General features: G+C 41.6%; 2 protein-coding genes across 3 annotated transcripts; one reads left to right on the forward strand and one right to left on the reverse strand.

The window, feature by feature from the left end:
- The first annotated feature begins 298 nt into the window (after positions 1 to 298).
- On the forward strand, positions 299 to 8,385 carry LOC122826623 (FYVE, RhoGEF and PH domain-containing protein 4-like). 2 transcript variants are annotated; one of them, XM_044108724.1, is made up of 16 exons: positions 299 to 542; positions 2,752 to 2,892; positions 3,144 to 3,696; positions 3,780 to 4,227; positions 4,597 to 4,742; positions 4,972 to 5,128; positions 5,222 to 5,360; positions 5,661 to 5,719; positions 5,885 to 6,028; positions 6,103 to 6,275; positions 6,537 to 6,567; positions 6,644 to 6,724; positions 6,824 to 6,943; positions 7,029 to 7,172; positions 7,314 to 7,454; positions 8,035 to 8,385. In XM_044108724.1, exons 1-16 carry the CDS (start codon positions 422 to 424, stop codon positions 8,209 to 8,211), a joined length of 2,775 nt encoding a protein of 924 aa, XP_043964659.1. In that variant the 5' UTR covers positions 299 to 421; the 3' UTR covers positions 8,212 to 8,385. The 2 variants fall into 2 exon arrangements, with proteins under 2 accessions (XP_043964659.1, XP_043964660.1); XM_044108725.1 differs by lacking the exon at positions 299 to 542 and adding an exon at positions 2,213 to 2,295.
- Positions 8,292 to 18,187, reverse strand: LOC122826624 (DENN domain-containing protein 11-like). Its single transcript, XM_044108727.1, has 9 exons — positions 17,320 to 18,187; positions 15,362 to 15,461; positions 15,007 to 15,165; positions 12,155 to 12,311; positions 11,897 to 12,035; positions 11,687 to 11,818; positions 11,457 to 11,607; positions 10,808 to 10,876; positions 8,292 to 10,589 (listed from the first exon to the last, which is right to left on the reverse strand). Exons 1-9 carry the CDS (start codon positions 17,714 to 17,716, stop codon positions 10,394 to 10,396), a joined length of 1,500 nt encoding a protein of 499 aa, XP_043964662.1. The 5' UTR covers positions 17,717 to 18,187; the 3' UTR covers positions 8,292 to 10,393.
- Positions 18,188 to 18,213: the final 26 nt, after the last annotated feature.

Consider the following 18,213-nt stretch of genomic DNA (forward strand, 5'->3'; position numbering starts at 1 on the left):
TATTTTTGCGAATTATACTGGTTGGCCACTGGGTGGAAGAGTGATGAAACAAGAATTAGGGTTTACCATGTTAATGGGCTGGGCTTTTGTTGTTAAAAAACAAAAAAACTAACAAAAAAAAACAAACAAACAACCAACTAATTTTATTAGAACATTTTTCAGAAATACCTTATTGATAGGCTTACCACAATCTTCCAAGCGCCTGCATTTTCTCTAGATAGCGCTTACATGTAGAGAGAAAATAAAGAATGGGTCGTGCTCATTTAAATAAGTGGGCGGGGTTTCTCAACAGCTGGTACCCATGATTATACACGCGAAATGAGAAACGCACGCACCGGGTAGCATCTCTATGGTCTGGCTCATGTTGTCAAGTTTCGTTGGAGTTTCACAGCTTTTTCAATAAGAAAATACAGGTGAGACAATGTTCGACTTGAAGAAAAGAAACAGTCTGACTCTGACAGGAACCCGTGAGCCAGAGGAATTTAGACGAGTGGCAATCCGACGGAAAGACAAAGGTGCGACAGGGAACAACCTTGATTCAGGTGAGGTGGCTACCTTCAACTGTTTTCTTTTTAAACAGACTTTCTTAAATGACCGCTCGCTGCTGAATAAATTCAGTCAATCTGCTAAAGAACAGAAAGGGTTTCCTGCCAACTACCTCAAGCAAGTACATGATGGGGTTGTGTAATGAACAAATTAGGAGTTACCTTAATTTTATGCTCGACCCGTTTCCACTTTACCTATTAAAGGCTCAATTGCTTTTTTTTTCTCCTCTCATTTTGTTATGCAAGAGCATTGAGCTCGAGTTAAAAACGTGCTGAAACATTAATCTTATTTTTTATTTTTAAGCAAAGCAATTTGGTCTATAAAAAAATGTTGACTGAAGAGATGCTAAAAGATATGTGAAAGATCATAAAACATATCACAGTCAACCACAAAAACATATATGATATATGTGATATGCTAGTTGCTATCAACACAATCAAAGCTACCAAAAAAAAGCCCGCAGACTCAGAAGGCTGAAATGTTATCTTAGTTTCATACAACCTTTTAAAAAAAAACTAATCTATGGAGTGTGCATTCAGATGCACTTTCAAAGGTCAAACGTAATGTGCTCTTGTTGAAAGAGGCATAAACCTACTAAGATGTGACCAGTACAGTGAGTCAGAGCATCAATTTGTGTATGTGTGCACTAGGCACACTTGGTGAATTTGTTGGATGAGGGTATTATTTCACATCGACTGAATAAACCCAGACGTTGCCTGTGTGTCTCTACATAAACTACATTTCTTTAGTCCACACAGACCCACATTCTCATACAAAGCAATTACTGTTCTCTCAGTGAGGAAGAACTGTTTTTTGAAGGCTGCCTGCTTCATTGGTACTGTTAGACGGAGGATCCGACTGTACAATCCATACTCTGATAAATGTTAGGGGGGAAATGGACAAACGTGCAAGTGTAAAAGTTGCTCGTTTTTTAAGAGAAACCGCACACGTCCCATCACTTCATGACTTTTTTTTTTTTTTTTTTTTTTTTTACTTTATTTCAGGCAAAATATGAATAAAGAATGAGAGCTAGTTCCAATTGGACCTCTGAAAAAGTTTCAAAAATTTATAGGTGGTACACTAAGAGCTTTGGTGCATTCTAACCTGCCTGAACTGATTTTGGGCCTCTGTCAGAAGTCAACATAAAGAGAATTGAACCAGAAACCCGCAGACTGCAGGGCAAACTCCTACCAACATCACCACCATCGTCCCATATCATCATGGTTGACCACATCACTGCATGCAGAATGACGCCGTCATTGCCGTTTCCTGACAGTTGTTACAGGGCTGATTGGTTTTGACCAAACGGCTCAATCTCAAAGTCAAAGGGACAGTGAAATTCACCTTTGAAAGTCAAAAAGTTGATATTTATGCCAATAGGGAACTTCTGTCTGGAACTGTTTCATGCACAATGGCCGAAATAGCGGTCCTTGGGTTATTCATCATTTGTATTGACACTGAAATCTATACCATATAGAGCCAGAAATGCATCCGATTTATCTTAATTATTTAAAAGTTCATTTACCCTTTGTGATTTTGAGAGACAGCAGCGGCGGCAGAGTGTGCAAGTCTGGCAAAGGTTTGCCTCACACAGTTAAGCAGAAGTGAAAAAACAGAAGTTTTCCGTTGAGAAAGCAGCAGACTTTAGCCCTCTTCACATGACCAACAAATCAGCCTCACATAAGCACAGATAGATCAACTTTCCTACAAACAAGGGCTAATCTGGCTCCAACTTGGACGTAAATGCAGGTAGGAAAACAATCGGCTATAAAGTCTCAATGTAACAAGTTTGCTTATGCTGCAAATTGTTTAGTTTTTTTAGTTTTTTTAATTACAGTGGAAGTGTTTGTAATGCTTCTCAGAATCTTTCCTGGGTTAATTGTAGACAATTGTAGACCAGTAGCAGGAGGCAATTTAACTAAACTGCTTATTTTTTCCTGTACAATACAACATCGGTTTCATATATTGAATAGAGACTAGCAGCGATTTAAATATGTTGGAATATTTATTTAAAAAAAAAAAACTAAACTTTTCATACCTCATTAATTAGTAGACTTGTGGTTTTAGTAACGCTTCTATGTAGTAACAACATTTTTACACATCATTTAACTGTCAAAGGAGTTTTAAAATGTTATCACACAACCAAATAAGTGCTGAATAATGCTGTATTTTTACTTTGGAGATAACGGTGTTGTTTTCTTTTAGATGGGGACAGCGGAGCGTGCGTTGCTTACAGCTGTGGCCGTGCTCAGGACACTTTCTCTGGAACAAAACCAAACCCTGAACCTAATACGAATGAGGATTTTGAAAACAGGAAATCAATGAAATCTCCTTTCAAGTCTCTAGGTAAGCTCAAAAAACATGAACCTCTTTGTGTGACGCTTGTGCGTTTTACGAATGATCACGTAAATACTTTTGCAAATACTTGAGAACATACGGAAAGTTTAATTTGTGGATCAACAGAAATGTGAATCTTGCATGAAAAACCGTTAAGTTACGCTAAAAAGACATTTGAGTAGATGGAAATTGAGTTGTTTTTTTTTTTTTTACAATGCAATGATAAAAACATTTTCACACCGAACCTTCTGTCTTTGTAGCGACTCCTAAACCAGCTCACCTTCAGAGGTTCCAGAAGACTGGGCAAGATCAAGCCTGCCATCCTACTTTGGACACAGTAAAACCTCAACAAGGAAATGACACAACCAACAGAGACTGTAGAATCTGCATTTCCTGTGTTAGCCCACAGACTTGTCAAGGATCACCCAGTCCAGCCATAGCTAAAGGAGGCACCTTTTTGAATCCGGTCTCTGCGGAACATCCCGGTCTGGCTCAGGGGGTTCCATACCTTTCAAGCGGTTTAGTTTCAAGATCTCCAAGTCCGGCTAAGACGAGCACTCAGGGTCGTAGTCCACTGAGGGAGACGGGCCACGGCCCTGCTAAGCTGTCCCCAAGAAACCGTAGCCCTCTCATGGCAAAGCTGCGCACCCCGAGCCCCGTTCAGAAGAAGATGGGCAGCTTTAGCCCTGCCAAGAGCTCCAAGTCGTGGCTGGGCCTGCACAGAATCTCAAGTGAGAAGCTGGAGAAACGAGAGAAGAAGGCAGAAAAATCTTTAAGTGTGCCTGATCTAATTGCCTACATGGATGAAACCAGGTAGGAAGTTGGTCAATGTGTATATATACATTTATGCGTGAAGATTATTTCTTCAAAAAAATGAATAAATGCCTTCCATGCAGGATTCCTCCTGAAAAAGCTGCTTGCTCTCCTCTAAGATCAGCTAATGGCAATGGGCACGGTGTCAACACCAAGACCCCAGATACCTGTAAGCCAAGTACCACAGATGGAGACCGTCTTTGCAGTAAAAGCACTGAACTTTCCCCAGGACAACAAAATGGTGAAATACAGGAGAGAGTAGAGTCAACAGAAAATCTATTGGATGAAGGCAAGGCACTCAGAGGACGTGCTAGCAGGTATTCCTGTGAGTGGAATAAAGCGAACGCAAGAGAAGAGAGCTGTCGCCTGGTTTCACAAGCTGACAATAACGAGGAAGACGAGAAGATGAACGAAAGTGGAGGAAGTGAGTCGAAAAGTGAAGATGACAAAGAACAGAAATTATACAGGATAGCTAATGAGCTCCTGCAGACAGAGAGGATGTATGTGGCCCGCCTCCACCTTGTCGACCAGGTAACTATAACTTTCTGTTTTCTTTTTGTTTTTGTTTTTTTATCTTATAATAAAAAAAAACATTAACAGAAATAAAACTAGTGCATTTTAAAAGTTTGGTTAAGTGCTATAGGAATGTGGTAAATGAATATGTGGTCACTTTTTGGTGACAGAAGGATGGCCGAAAATAATCTTTCCGGCACACATGAATGAGCTACATTGAAGTTAACAAGGTTGGACAGATGGCTTGAGCACTGTGGGTTTCATTTCCTTTATGGGAATAAATAAATGCAGCCATCCACTACAAATCTGAGCACGATTAAAAAGAGAAGTTGTAAAAATGATAATGAACATTGCTGTGCGACCTTGGCTTCTTAACTCTCTGTGCAGATCTTCTGCTTACGGCTTACACAAGAAGCTGATCGCGGCTCATTTCCTCCTGACGTCATAAAAAATATCTTCTCCAACATATCGTCCATCTACTCATTCCACAGCCAGTTCCTACTGCCTGATCTGGAAAACTGCATCATGCACTGGTGAGTCTTGGTTCTAATTACTTGGTGAACTTCCTTAGAGGTACCGCTTCTTAATCTTTCATTAAAGGGGGAACCATTTTATACCCCGACTAGAGAATACACGATGTTGCACCATCAGGCCTGGCCAAAATAGCAACGTCTGCTTTTTTTTTTTTATGAACACAAAATGTCCTTACAACAGGAATTGTGTGAGGCATTAAAAATATTTTTTTGCTACATTTCAATGAAGGCATGAAAGCCCTGGTTTGGGTAAAGCGCTCCTGCAGCACGCACCCTTCCTGAGGATGTATGCTGACTACATCAGGAACTTTGACCGAGCCATAGCACTGGTCAGAACGTGGACCGAACGCTCGTCTGCCTTCAGAAACATCATCCATGACATCCAGGCAAGAAACGACTCACCAGAACAGGGTTGTATTTGTACGTCTCCATGCGTCTCACCTAGATCTGATCAACGGTGTTACATTTGTGCTGTTAAGAGTCAGGAATTGTGTGGCAACCTCACCCTGCAGCACCACATGCTGGAGCCAGTCCAGAGGGTTCCACGCTATGAGATGCTGCTGAAGGATTACTTGAAGAAGCTTCCTGAAGATGACCCAGATTATGAGCTTGCTAATAGTAAGCTAATTTTGCATCAAACCACAAGAGATAAACTGATGAAAATGAACAAAAAAATGCCTTGAAGTGATCTGGGAGCCTGTCAACCATTATACAGACCAAAGGCTGGAAGATATTTTGTAGCATTTTTTTTTTTTTTTGGATATGAGGTTATGCTATTGAAGTAAAAGATTAAATTAGATTGTTGCCATGGATTCCAAAAAGTATGGAAGATGCTGGTTATACTATAACTATTGCTAGTTTTCCTAACACAGTGTTGAAAGTGTTTGAGATTCTTGTTTTACTTTTTTTCTCCCATAGAGTCCTTGGAGGCCATTTCTATGGCAGCAATTCACTCAAACAGCGCCATCCACAAAGCCGTGCGTAGACGCATAACTTTTGATACCGTTCCGATTCGTGCTAATGTTAACGGTTTTCACTACCTCGATATTTTCATCTTATTTTATAGACTGTGGTAACAACACAGGCGCGGTGTTGATGGGTTTTTAAGCAGATCAATTCAGTCCATGTTCGTTTCACCGTAGGAGAACCTGAAACGGCTTCTGGAGATTTATGAGATGGTCGGAGAAGAAGAAGTGGTCAACCCAGCTAACGAATTTCTCAAAGAAGGTCGCCTGCTGAAACTCGCTGCCAGGAACACGTCGGCTATGGAGAGACATCTGTTCTTGGTCGGTTGTGTGCAGAAAAATCTCCTCCAGTGTTCGCCACACTAATGCTAAACGTTAGCATTTTGCGTACACAGTTTAACAACTTCTTGCTGTGCTGCTGCGCAAAGTTCAGCCTGGTTGGTCAGCGGTTTACTGTCCGCTGCAGGATCGGTGTGGACGGCATGCAAACGCAACAGACTACCAATGAAGACCACTCGTACACTTTCCAGGTCTCTGGCAAGGAAAAGACTCTGGAGCTACAGGCCAGGTGGGTTCGCAGCATTTCGTAACAGCTGAAGTCCATAGCTTTTTGTGTGTTCTAAAGTTTCTTATTCATACAGGATGTCTCTGAATGGATTTTAATGGACAGGCATTATGCAGACTGTTACTTTCAATGACTTGCAAAAAGTAAAATGAATGCCCTGCAGCCTTAGCAATTAAATTCAAGCAGTGGATTTTCAATAAGCACTTCACATGTTGTATTCAATTTAAATGTAATTCCGTTTTGTTTTTTTACTTTCTTTACCAGCTCTGAGCAGGAGCGAGACGACTGGATAAAGGTATTTTTGTTTAGCTGCAGTACATTAACTGCTACTAAAGTCACAGAAAGACTTCTAATTTGTACTCTATCTCCAGGCGATTCAGGAAGCCATTGATGTGTTTCAGAAGAAAAACGAAACCTTAAAATTGGCTTCTAAAGAACCTACAGAAGAAACTGTAGGTTGGATCACATACTTTCTTGAAAATTTCAGCCACAAACTGGTCCTTGTGTGAGATTTTAAACCCCCCCCACTAAGATACACACCTGCTGTACAGGAACTTGGCCGACGAGCCCCTCGCTGGATCAGAGACAATGAGGTGGCCCAGTGTATGACATGCCAGGAGCCTTTCAATGCACTCACCAGGAGAAGGCATCACTGCCGTGCCTGTGGCCACGTGAGAACCCGGACGCTTTGTACTGTACGAAACAGAACGCAGCACAAGGTCAGCTCACAGGTGATGGTGTCTGCTCTCCCCCCAGGTGGTGTGTTGGAAGTGTTCAGACAACAAAGTGGCGTTGGAGTACGACGGCAACAGGCTGAACAAAGTGTGCAAAGCTTGTTACTCCGTCCTGGCTGGCCAGAGAGCCGAGAGGATGGAGCGAAAAAAGAGAAGAATGTTGGAGGTAGGATGTTCTGTAATGTTGGATTAAATTTTTTTTTCCTCCTTTAAGTTTTCCCAGTCTAGCTGCAGCTACAACAACATTTATGCTACTAGAAAATCCTGCAACGTTCTGATGTATGTTTTATTTCTGGTTTTATTCCAGTGTGAAGCATATCCAGGATCAATGGACTGTGTTCTGAGTGGGTTCCTACAGTATGGGGACAACGCCACGATTTGGCAAGAAGTGTGGTGCATTCTCAGTGGGACTCATCCTCCATTTTTCCATGTGTACAATTCTCCACAGGTAATGATCCATCAACTTATTTATATACAATCTTTTGTTTATTTATTGTAACTATAAATGAAGAAGTACAAAACACTTTTTTTTTTTTTAAAAAGGCACATTTGAAAAAGGTAATTGTTTTAAATGAGATGTCTTGTAGAATATTTACAAATGCAACAGAGAGATGCTGAAACGAAGTTATAAATAATTCTGGACTTGAATAGATTCTGATGAATAGACAATTGGAGGTAAACACATCACTGCTGTGGATTATCTCAATTTATCTCACTGTAGAAGTAGAAAAGCTCATTTATTTTCCCAGGAGGCTGATTTGAATCTGTAAATGTCCTAGAAAGTCCTCTGACATTCACAGTAAAATGTTCAAAACTTGTTCAAAGTGAATGTAATTTTCAAATTCTGTAATATTCACTATTTTTATTTCACTCAGTTTCTACTACTTAAACTTTTTTGCTGAAGGTCTGTACAGCATAGACACTCCAGTATGAGAAATGTTGTCAAATGGATTCTGTTTGATATTTGTTCTATACTGACCTATATTACCCTATATTATTGTTCCTTTCTTTCCCTCCCTTGTGTCCAGGATGAGAAGCCCCTGCTCACTGTACCGTTACTCAGCTGTGTGATCGAGGAGCTGCAGGATCAGAACCATTTCAGTCTCAAACAGTCCAACACCAGCCACGTGTTCTCCTGCGACGATCTGGATGTGAAACAGAACTGGTTGACCGTACTTAAATTGGCCGTGATGAGAAGTTTGTGATGCATAGAAACAGAAAATCCTCACTGTGGGGAGAACAATCTTAAAAACATGTACATTAACAGATAAAGGAATATTTGAAATAGGAGCAAGAGAATGATTTTTATTAAAAGTGGTTGTGCACTTTATTTCTGACATGATTGACGGTGAAAATAAATAAAGCAAAGGTGTTCTTAACATGACTCAGACTATCTTGAACTACAAAGATGTTTGCTTCTGCTTTGTACAAGTAGCTTTAGTTGGCGAGACGTGGAAATGTTTTCTTACAGTGAACAGGTGTGTGGGTTTGATATACATGGAGGCTCAGGGAGCTCATTGTCGCTGTACAAAACACATTCAGCTGATCCCATTTCTATACATAAAAACACATTTAGATTCACATTTAATATCTTGCAGATAACACTAAAATAGAAAAAGAATCACTGAGTTATACCTCTGGACCTCATGGTTAAAGCAGGACACTGACTAAAAGCTCCGGGTTATCTTACTGTGCAGCGCGTTTCTGTACGTATTTAAAACAAATGGGTGTATTTTCATCTACAGATGATTATTCTGAAGCACATTTTGAGGGGGTTTGAGTGTGATTTCTAGAACTATGTGGATTAACCTTTAAAAGTCACCAAAAGTAAAATGAGCTAAAAGCTGCGTGGCTATACATTGGTATACTGGTTTCATACATCTTCAACATTTTCACATTTTAGCCACATAATTCTCTGTTGTCTAATTTTATATGTGCTACACACAATAGCAAAAGCTGAAACATGTAGCAAGTATTTCATTAAGTCCTCCATTTAAATAAATCTAAATAAAATCCAGGGCATCCAGAACATCTCTATTTGTTTTAAGGTGTGCAAATGAACAAAAAGCACTAAGGAATACACCAGACAGGTAATGGTTTGCTCCAAAATAATGTCTGCCTTTTCTTTCTTTTTTTTTTTTATCAATTGAGCTAAATGCAGATTAATTGTATTCATTCAATGGGAAGGCCTAGTCAAACTCCAGACATGAATCTATATGGAAATCTGTGGTGAAACTCCCATTCATCCTGACTGATATTGTGTTAACCCTGCAAAGAAGCCAAGACATAAAAATACTTCTAAAATACATTGAGGTTTCTGGTTGTAATGTGACCAAAATGTGGAAACGCTTAAGGAGTACACCTAATTTCGCAAGGCACTGTATATTATTACAGATTACTTGTAGCGTAAAAGAAGCTGCGGTAACTACTCCCCCTCCCCATCTTGGATCTTAATCATGCAATACACCTAATAGAAGCCAGAGGGAGCTGTTGAGCTACATAAATCTCAGTAGCTCCATTCAAATAGTCTACTTTTTCCATTACATTTTAATAGAAATCGATGCTTTCAGTGCTTTTTGTTTTTGCTCAGAAAAACTTTTCTTATTTTTTGGTCAATGACAAGATTATTCTTCCTAATGGAGCTAAACTGGCCTTGTATGTTGATAGGATTCAAAGCTCGACTCCTGATGTCTAAAAGTGCAAAACTAAACATCAACTCATCTCTAGAACCAACCTGCCTTTGTGTCGTTAAAACGTTCTCCTCTCAGACATACGTTGTGTCACTAAATGTCACTTGGTTGGTGATGTTACAGACGTACTTGGTGAAGGCGAAGGCAGTTTGACGTGTCGGTGAAAGACCTTGAGCCCTAATTTGGGTCACCTGGGCAAAAAAAGTGTCTCTTTAAAATCCAGCACACGGTACATGAAGTGCAACACTGGCAGAGATTCGGACCTGATATCACACACATACACTGACACGCAGATCATAGACAAATCAGCCTTATTTACAGGAAGCCCACCTCTTTCGTACTGTAAAACTTGCTGGCTTAATATGTTTGTGCGGTTCGGTTTTCGTTTATCTAAGTCAAATGTTTAAAACAGTCTGAGGAAAAAAAAAAACATGGCTCAGTATTGATATCAAACACAACGGCTGTATGAAACTCTCCACAAGGCTCTGCTAAGTAGAATTTACCACGCCTTTTGTCGGTACCACTGAGTTCAGACGATCTGGCGGCCATGGAGGAGACCCTCAGTAGACCAAACATTACAGCATGGCGCCTTCAACAGTGTCCCAAAGCCAGTGGTGCAGCAATCAGAGGCAGATAGGCCCCCTGTGTTAAACCAGCAGTGATGACAGACAGAAAAAAAACAAAATAAAAAAAACACTCAGCTGCAGCACAGCTGCTCTGAAACCAGCAGGCTGTCGTAGCCGTAGATTTCCAGCAGGTGGAGCAGGAAGAGTCTGTCTCCATGGGGATCCAGACCCATGGCCTTCACGCTGTCCTGGGTGACGGTGGGATCCGGGCTCCCTGCCACCTCGTTCAGAGTCTGGAAAATCCTGTTGTTCTGCTCCAGGAAAAACCTTCAGAAGTAAAACAAAACAAGAATTTCCCTGAACCTTTCACTTTTTTTTAAACACTGTTCTCTGTTTTTCCCCTCGGTTAGCTTTACTCTGTTGGTCAGAAACATTGATTTGTCGTTGTTGTAATGGAAACAAGAACTCAAGGGTGGATGTAACTTTAAGCTGCATCCAGGATTGCAATTTAAAACACGGCTAATAGACATTTATGATGTACTTACAAAATAAAAAGATCCTCCTCGCTGGACACACAGTCTCCATTTTCCTCCTGGGAATACAGCAACATCTGCCTACAGACACAGACACTTTTAATTGTTTATGGTCTCACTCCAACAAACCTTTTCTTAAAGCAAGCTCCAAGGAATATACAGCGCCTTGCCAAAGTAGTCATACCACTCTTATGCAAAATGTACTTTCTGCACGTTTTTATATTTCCACTCAGGTCTCAAAGCACTTTTAAAAAAAACAAACACTCAGCTGTTCTTTTTTGGCAATAAGTTAACGTTTCTTGGTGTCTGGAAAACAAGCCTTTCAAAGAAAGTCTGGAATGTGGAGTCACATTCGATGTGAACCGCCCTGTCACCTAGCAACCAAAGTGGAGCTCCAGCATTTTTCGTCAGCTGGTTTTAAGGCTGTTTTGTTGATGACTTGCCATTCAGAAACTACTTTCTGCATTCTAGTTGTTTGTGCAGGAAGCTCCACTTCTGCTTTTCAAACATGTGCAGTTGTATAATTCCACATCTGTTGGCAGCCATTTTTTATATGTGGCTAACAGTGCATGCCACCCATTAAAGGAGTATTGATTGTTTTCCAAGACACAACAAAGCAGGAAACAAATACTAATTTCATTGTGTAACTCCGGTCACCTACCTCTGCTCGGTGAGCTTGCGATACTTCTCTCTGTCAGTGGTGCTGAGGCGCAGCAGAGGCTTCAGCCCGTCTCTGTAGGTCTTCACATTCTGATTATCAACATACACATCATACAGATCTTTCTTCTCCTCAAAGATCTTCTCAGTCGTACCTGAACATGCAAACATGTCCCGCGCCCGGTTACCATCAACTTCCTCGTTTGGTGTGAAGTGTTTTGGGAATCCACTCACATGCTACATAGGAAAGCTCGTTTTCCAGGGCACCGATGTCGGCGACGTTAACGTAGAAGAAAGGCCGGAACTCGGGCACTGCCACGCCGACACCGGGGATGGAGATGTTGGCCAGGCAACAGCAGCAGTACACTGACGGAGGACAGGAAACAGAAGAATTGACACACCTTTCGAGAGTGTGGGACGTTTTTTTATCAGAACGTTCCCCACCTCTGTAGCAGACCACACCCACGGGCGGAGGAGAGAAGATGAGGATCCGCCTCCGGAGGAGAGCCAATTTCCAAAGGACCATGATCTGTTCCCCAAAGAAGCGGATGAACTGGGACATGCAGCCTGCTGGATGAGTGATCTATCCCAAACATAAACACAGGCAGATACTACTGAAACACATGGAAAGATGCATCATCTGAAAAAAGAAAAAAAATGTAAACCATTTTATTGTCAAAGAAATGTGAAGATCCCTCCTACCTTCATCTCAGGGTGCATGCTGTGGTTAATCGCAACTTCCCATGCGTTGGCTGGGAATGCAGTTACAACATCCTCTCCACTGGGGGGCAGTAGTGCCCTCTTGTCCTCATAAAAGGCCTCCAGGGGTGAGTAGTGTCCCGGGGACTGAAGCTGGAGTCTGTGGAAAGGAGAAGAAATGGCATCAAGAGAGGTCTAGACCGGAAAAATTATAATAAATATAAACTCTGAAGCTTTTATGGCCACGGGAAAATATTTGTGGGTGGTGCACGTTCAGTATAATGAGCTCAATCACCAATCAAATCCACATACTGCCTGTGTTATTCCGACTCAGCGCTGGACACAGTCTAAAAACGAGAGCACTAATCAGTGTGTGGACAGATGGCTTCAGGTCCCGGAGCAAAGCTGTTCTGGGCAAAAACATTGTCCGTGAAACGGGAAAATGAAAACCGGAAAACGGCGGGTTAAGATTCGCTAATTATTGTAGGGGTATTGTGAAGCAAATGAGCACGTCAGCCGCAGGACTTAATTACACAAATGAATTTGTCTGTGACCTGGAAACCGTCATTGGGTAACAACAGACTGACGAGATGAAAGTCAGGCTGGGAAAAATATTCGGCCACAGCAAAGAGAATGACAAAACCTCTAAAATAATGCTCTAGGAGTTTCAAACATAAGATGTAAAATCCTTTTAGAAGCAAAAAAAAGAAAAAGTTTATAAATGTCTAATACTGCCTAAAAACTTCTGTTTTTATTTTACTGAGCCTCACATGTTATGTTCCTCAAGGCTTCATACTCTGTCCGTTTTATTTCAAATCTGTTTGCTCTTCCTATATCATGCTATAGTGTGTTACGGCATCTCTTACCATAACGCATAACATTTACCACATGACAACAATCACTGAGCCAGATGAAACCCTACAGACTAGCAGAGTCAGTGATTACTACAACCTAATGCAGAAAAGAGATTAATTGTCTTTGGTTCTAGACAACAGAAGGTTAGAGGTTTGAAGAGGCTGCCTGCCTGTCGTGCACACTTTTATTTCCAATAGTTTACACTTTTGTAATGGTGGCTTTTCCATATTCCAGTGACCAGACTTAAAAGTTCAAAGACGGCATTTAATTTGCTGGGCTCCAAAAACGCCTTTTTTAGATGTGGAGAGACACTGATGGCGACTTTAAATCAGGACTGAAAACATTTCTGTTATTGCAGCTTCATAGTTAATGTCAGAGATTATTTTATCAGTTAAGTTACTTTAAATGGTAAAACAAAAAATAAATAAATAACAGATCTCAGATATTTACATTTACAAAGAAACTTTGTGGCCATTTCTTGGACGGCCTACTAAAATATAAAAAAATCCTTGATGCATCCCAACCCCCGCCTTGAACCGGCCCATCGCCCTTACCGCACACCTCACCACTGCCTCACTGTTTCCTACGTGCTCTGCCCTTGCGCCAGTCTTGCGCAGTTCTCTCTCACACCAAACGTTTTCAAACAGTTACCTAAGTTCCTTTACTTGTCCTTCGTCCAACTGTTGCCATACTTCCCCATAAATACTCTAAGAGCAAAATAGGATGTCAGCTCTCGACTGTCAGGAAGAGAGAAGAAACCAGAGAAATTCCTTAACGTTTGAGTCACCCTGTGACCAACAGCACACTCTTTGTACAAGGAGTGACGACTACCGGAGCAGCCGTCAGATGGGGGAATCTGGAGAGAGATATGTGGGGGAATGATGAGCATGAGCGCTGCATGACTGGAGGCCGTAGTGTGGGAACTGTGCAAGAAGAAAGAGAGGGAGAGAAGAGAAGCTGAATGTGGAGAGAGCGGTGTGTTCAACTGAAAAAAGGAAGTGTGAGTTTGGCATTGAGAGTCTAAAGAAAGCACAAGTAGAAAGTCGTCTGAAGGGGTTTTTATTCCCTTTTGTCTAGATCAAAATGTAAAAAGACTGAAATACTGAAATAATTCAAGGAAAGACATAAATGTTATGTATAATCTTTGTATAAATACCGATGTATTTACACATCTTGTAATTTTCTTTGTCACATTACAACCACAAACTTGAATGTACTTTGTTGGAATTTTACGAGATAACATGATGGAAGTGAAAGTGATACGACAGGCTTCAAAAGGTCTGGTCAACAAAGTGAATGAATTGCAGTAAATTCATACTACTGCTTCTCCGAGGTGAGACTTTAAAGCAGTGATTGCTCCAAAATGCAGTTCCATAAAGTCTTTTAGTTTCTCTCAATTTATCGGGAGTTAATTTTAGAGTTGGGGAGCAACTAGTCACATTGACTCAATTACCTTTACTTGATTCATTTTTTCGAAAAAATGTTCTTTGAGGAATATTTTTTACTACACTTTACTTTTTACTTGAGTAAAGTTAGTTGGATATAATTTAGTGAAAAACTTTGAAGCACCATTCTCCTCCCACATCATAAATATTACCTGCCTGGAGATGGTCTGACAAACAAAATCCCAGTAAAACACACTGAAGTTAATAGTGTGAATGTTTTGACTAGACACTAAAGCCACCCTGATGCCCTACATTAAGACTTTTAACCCCGGCTGATCTCAGCAGAACTCTTCAGCGAGCAGACCAGCTCGGGTTTCCAGGTGTGAATGTGTACTTAAGGCGTCTCCTACAAGCATGGCCAAGCGAAAGACGAGTCTGTGGTTACAATTCAGTCATAAGTAGAAAGCGAGTCAGCACTTTTTATGTAATCGTGACAGTGCAACAGCCGTGTCACAAAGTTGATCTCTACCAAAAGAGGAAGGTAAAGTAAGACTTTTGCTGAAGCCAGAAGCTGCTGCTTTCAGAGAGTTGGCCGTTAAAGACGGTCCTCCTTACCTGACCTGGTGCTCCAGGAAGCTCATGTAGCGGTAGAGCAGCGTGTAGGACGGAGACAGGATCCCCACCGACTTCATCCGGGCCCCCCTCTCCTCAGTGCTCTCCACCGCCATGTTGGCGAAGCAGGCGAGGCCAAAGTAGCGGCCTTTCCGGAAGTAGCTGCAGAAGGAGGAAAGATGTGGGGTTGGAAGATGAGGCAGTGAGTCAGGGAGAGGCGAAGGCATTGCCAGATGGCTGCGCCAGACAGCACTTTGCCAGGATGGGAGGTGGGTGGGAGGGGAGGAGATCTGGGGCCGCCTCCTAATATTTGAATCTGGCTTACTTTGTTTGTTTGCCTGCAAAGAGAGCCACTCACATGAAGTCCGTGCTGACTCGGTGGGAGCCGCTGGCGATGGCTTTGAACTCCACTCCCTCCAGGTCCATGTCTTTGGGTAGACACCACTCCAACATGTTACCTGTGTCACACGCAGACGACAGAAACAGACGGGTTTATTCATATTCAGGAGCTAAACGGGATGTGGAGGTCGTGGTGAGCTCTGGCTGAGCAGACCGGGCCTGAGAAAGTGACTCAGCGAGTTGACTGCGTTCGGTTACGTATGTCAGTCAAACAACCTTCTGCAGGAATATGAGCTGCTCTGTCAACAAACTATTTATTTATTAATTTTTTTATATTTTTTGCCACCCCAAACTACAGAATGTTTTAATGGAATTTTATGCGATAGACAACAAAAAGCAACACTAATTTGTAAAGTGGAAAAACACAACACGACACTTTTTTATTTTTAAGAAAATAAAACAAAGAAGAATGTCTGAAAAGTGTGGTGTACATTTTTTCCAGCTCCCTTTACTTGGATACTTAAATTCAAATCCACTGCTTCAAATAGAACAACTCTTAGGCTCCATTTTAACCCTTAAAAGTAGATCTTTTCCTTATGTAATAATAAAATAATACTGAAATAATTTGCATCTTTAGATCAGAATCTAACAAGAAGCTTTTGTTTCAATTTTATGGTAGCTAATTATAATTGAGGGAAAGCTGGATGCAGCAATAAATCCAATAAAAGCCAAATAAATGTCTCAGTGAGAGACGTGGAAAATCACTGACACAACTGAAAAGACTAGGCAAAAATATGAATCTATAGATGTGCAAAGATGCGTCCTTTTCCTTCCAATTCATAATTAGGTACTTCTTTGTGTTGGTCTACTGTATCCAAATAAATTGTGTGGAACTTTATTGTTGTTAGGCAACAGATTGTGAAAAAGCAGAAATACTGTTGCAATACACTTTAGGTTTACTCTGATTTGCTTTTCTTTACTCAGCTGAAATCTCATCAAAGTGTTTTTAGCACAACAGCAGGTGCCTTTTGTTAATATAAATAACTAAATAATAAAATTCAGACTTTCTTATATAATGAGTGTCATTCTGGACCATCTGTTACACTGAGACAAAACTAGCCTAGACTTTTTAAGGAAAGTAAACAATTCTCAGATTTCTTGCCCCAGAAACATTACTTAAATGTTGATATTTTAGTAATTTTTTTTTTTTTTTTTGCTAAGTTGCAACTTTATTCAAGGTGTGATTTCAAATTGTTTATCTGATACTATCAAAGTGCTTTTGGAAGTCTTTATTGTGAAGAAATCTGGGCTTCGTGATTATAATATAATCATCATTATAATATTCACTCTTCACTCTTCTTATTTGTGTTTTTCTCACCTAAGATTGTCACCTAAGATTGCCACAAGTGGTAATTACGCAGTAACGATTCCTTCTTGCTGAACAAGCATGACAGTAGCAACCTGCTCGTCATGTCAGCCTCACATGCCGCAAAACCATAAAAGAGCACAGCTCCACCCTGCAGGAAATCTCCTGTCCTCCATTCAGAGCAGCTTTACTCCATCAGTCATTGATTCTGTGTTTGATTTGCCCACAGACTAAGCAATCCATCTGGCAAGTGATTTACCAGAGCTCTGCCAATCTTCAATACAGCCCTTATTAAAAATGTATGGGTTACCTCCTGCTGAAGGCGACACCTGATTGATTTATATGACTTATCCTGACATTTGGTGAAACCCCCACTGATCTGGCAAGGGAAAATGTGTCGTGACTTTCGACTTTGTCTTTAAACTTGGAGAGAGAGGACAGGAAAAGCCACACCTGTGGGAGAATGATCTGCAGACTTTCCTCTGACAGGCGCTTATTTTATTCTAGGCATCATACCTGGAAAGGATGGTTCTAAATGACACATAATCCTTAATTTACTCAGAATATTTCATGCTTTCCTGAAAACAATTTGTACCTATTAGCTATCTCACCTGTTCTGGTATTAAATGTAACTACAAAGACAGACACAATCTGGTCCTTTTCCTCCCACTTCACCATCCTGTCCTCCAGCGATGCCTCCCTTGTCCCTGAATCCGAGAGATGCTCCTCCTTGTCGGGCGGCAGCGCTCGTTCCGGGGCCGCCGGCGGGGCGCTGGAGGTCGCGGGCGGGGCGCTGCAGCCGTCTGCTTCGGACCTGCTGGGCGGAGTGGGACCCCCAGGTCCGCTGCTCCACCCAAACCCCGAGCATCCCGCCGTGCCGCGGCTGTTGGACGGGCTCGACAGTTGCTCCTCGGAGGGAGTCGCCGCCGGGGCATCGTCGCCGGGTTTCTCCGCGGATGGGATTTCCTCCCAGTCCAACAGAGGGGCTCGGTCCGACCGCTCCACCATCCTGCTCGTCAGCGTCGGTCTCTCCGCCGATCGTAAACGATGATCTCAGGCGACAGCCGCCAGGTCCATCCGTGGATAATCAGAAGTCAGAGCGTTCCCCGCAGATTAAAGTTATTGCAAACTGCTCACCAAGGTTGCATTTTGCTTTAAATTCACACAACGCGCACTACTTTTCACGCTTAGCTTGGAAACCTTTCTAATCTTCAGTGATCATAAATTTGATGCTGTTTAGAGAGGGCAACTCCTTCGCCTGATGCGAGCTGCATTCAAAACCCACATTAATTTCTTGTCTCACTCCTACAGAATTGAACATTTCGAAACGCGGATCGGGTTTAACTTCTTGAACGCACCCCGTTAAACAACGGTCGGTTGGTTCATCAATCTTCTGTTTTCTAACCACACTTTCGATGAAAATATTCGTTCTGCGCTAAGCCGCGCACCCGCAAATTTAATTTAAAAAGTTTTAAAAGGTAATGCATCCGAGTTATTTTATTATG

The sequence above is a fragment of the Gambusia affinis genome, linkage group LG23, assembly GCF_019740435.1.
Source record: "Gambusia affinis linkage group LG23, SWU_Gaff_1.0, whole genome shotgun sequence".
Classification (NCBI taxonomy): Eukaryota; Metazoa; Chordata; class Actinopteri; order Cyprinodontiformes; family Poeciliidae; genus Gambusia; species Gambusia affinis.

What these genes read in the sequence shown, in the direction of transcription:
- LOC122826624 (XM_044108727.1), bottom strand. Translation starts at nt 17,716, where the DNA reads ATGGTGGAGCGGTCGGACCGAGCCCCTCTGTTGGACTGGGAGGAAATC. An exon ending in CGAGTCAGCACGGACTTCAT is followed by an intron (nt 15,166 to 15,361) that starts GTGAGTGGCTCT and finishes CTCCTTCTGCAG; the next exon opens with CTACTTCCGGAAAGGCCGCT. An exon ending in GCATGCACCCTGAGATGAAG is followed by an intron (nt 12,036 to 12,154) that starts GTAGGAGGGATC and finishes TGTTTGGGATAG; the next exon opens with ATCACTCATCCAGCAGGCTG.
- LOC122826623 (XM_044108724.1), top strand. Translation starts at nt 422, where the DNA reads ATGTTCGACTTGAAGAAAAGAAACAGTCTGACTCTGACAGGAACCCGT. An exon ending in TGGAGAGACATCTGTTCTTG is followed by an intron (nt 6,029 to 6,102) that starts GTCGGTTGTGTG and finishes TTGCGTACACAG; the next exon opens with TTTAACAACTTCTTGCTGTG. An exon ending in AAGAACCTACAGAAGAAACT is followed by an intron (nt 6,725 to 6,823) that starts GTAGGTTGGATC and finishes CCTGCTGTACAG; the next exon opens with GAACTTGGCCGACGAGCCCC.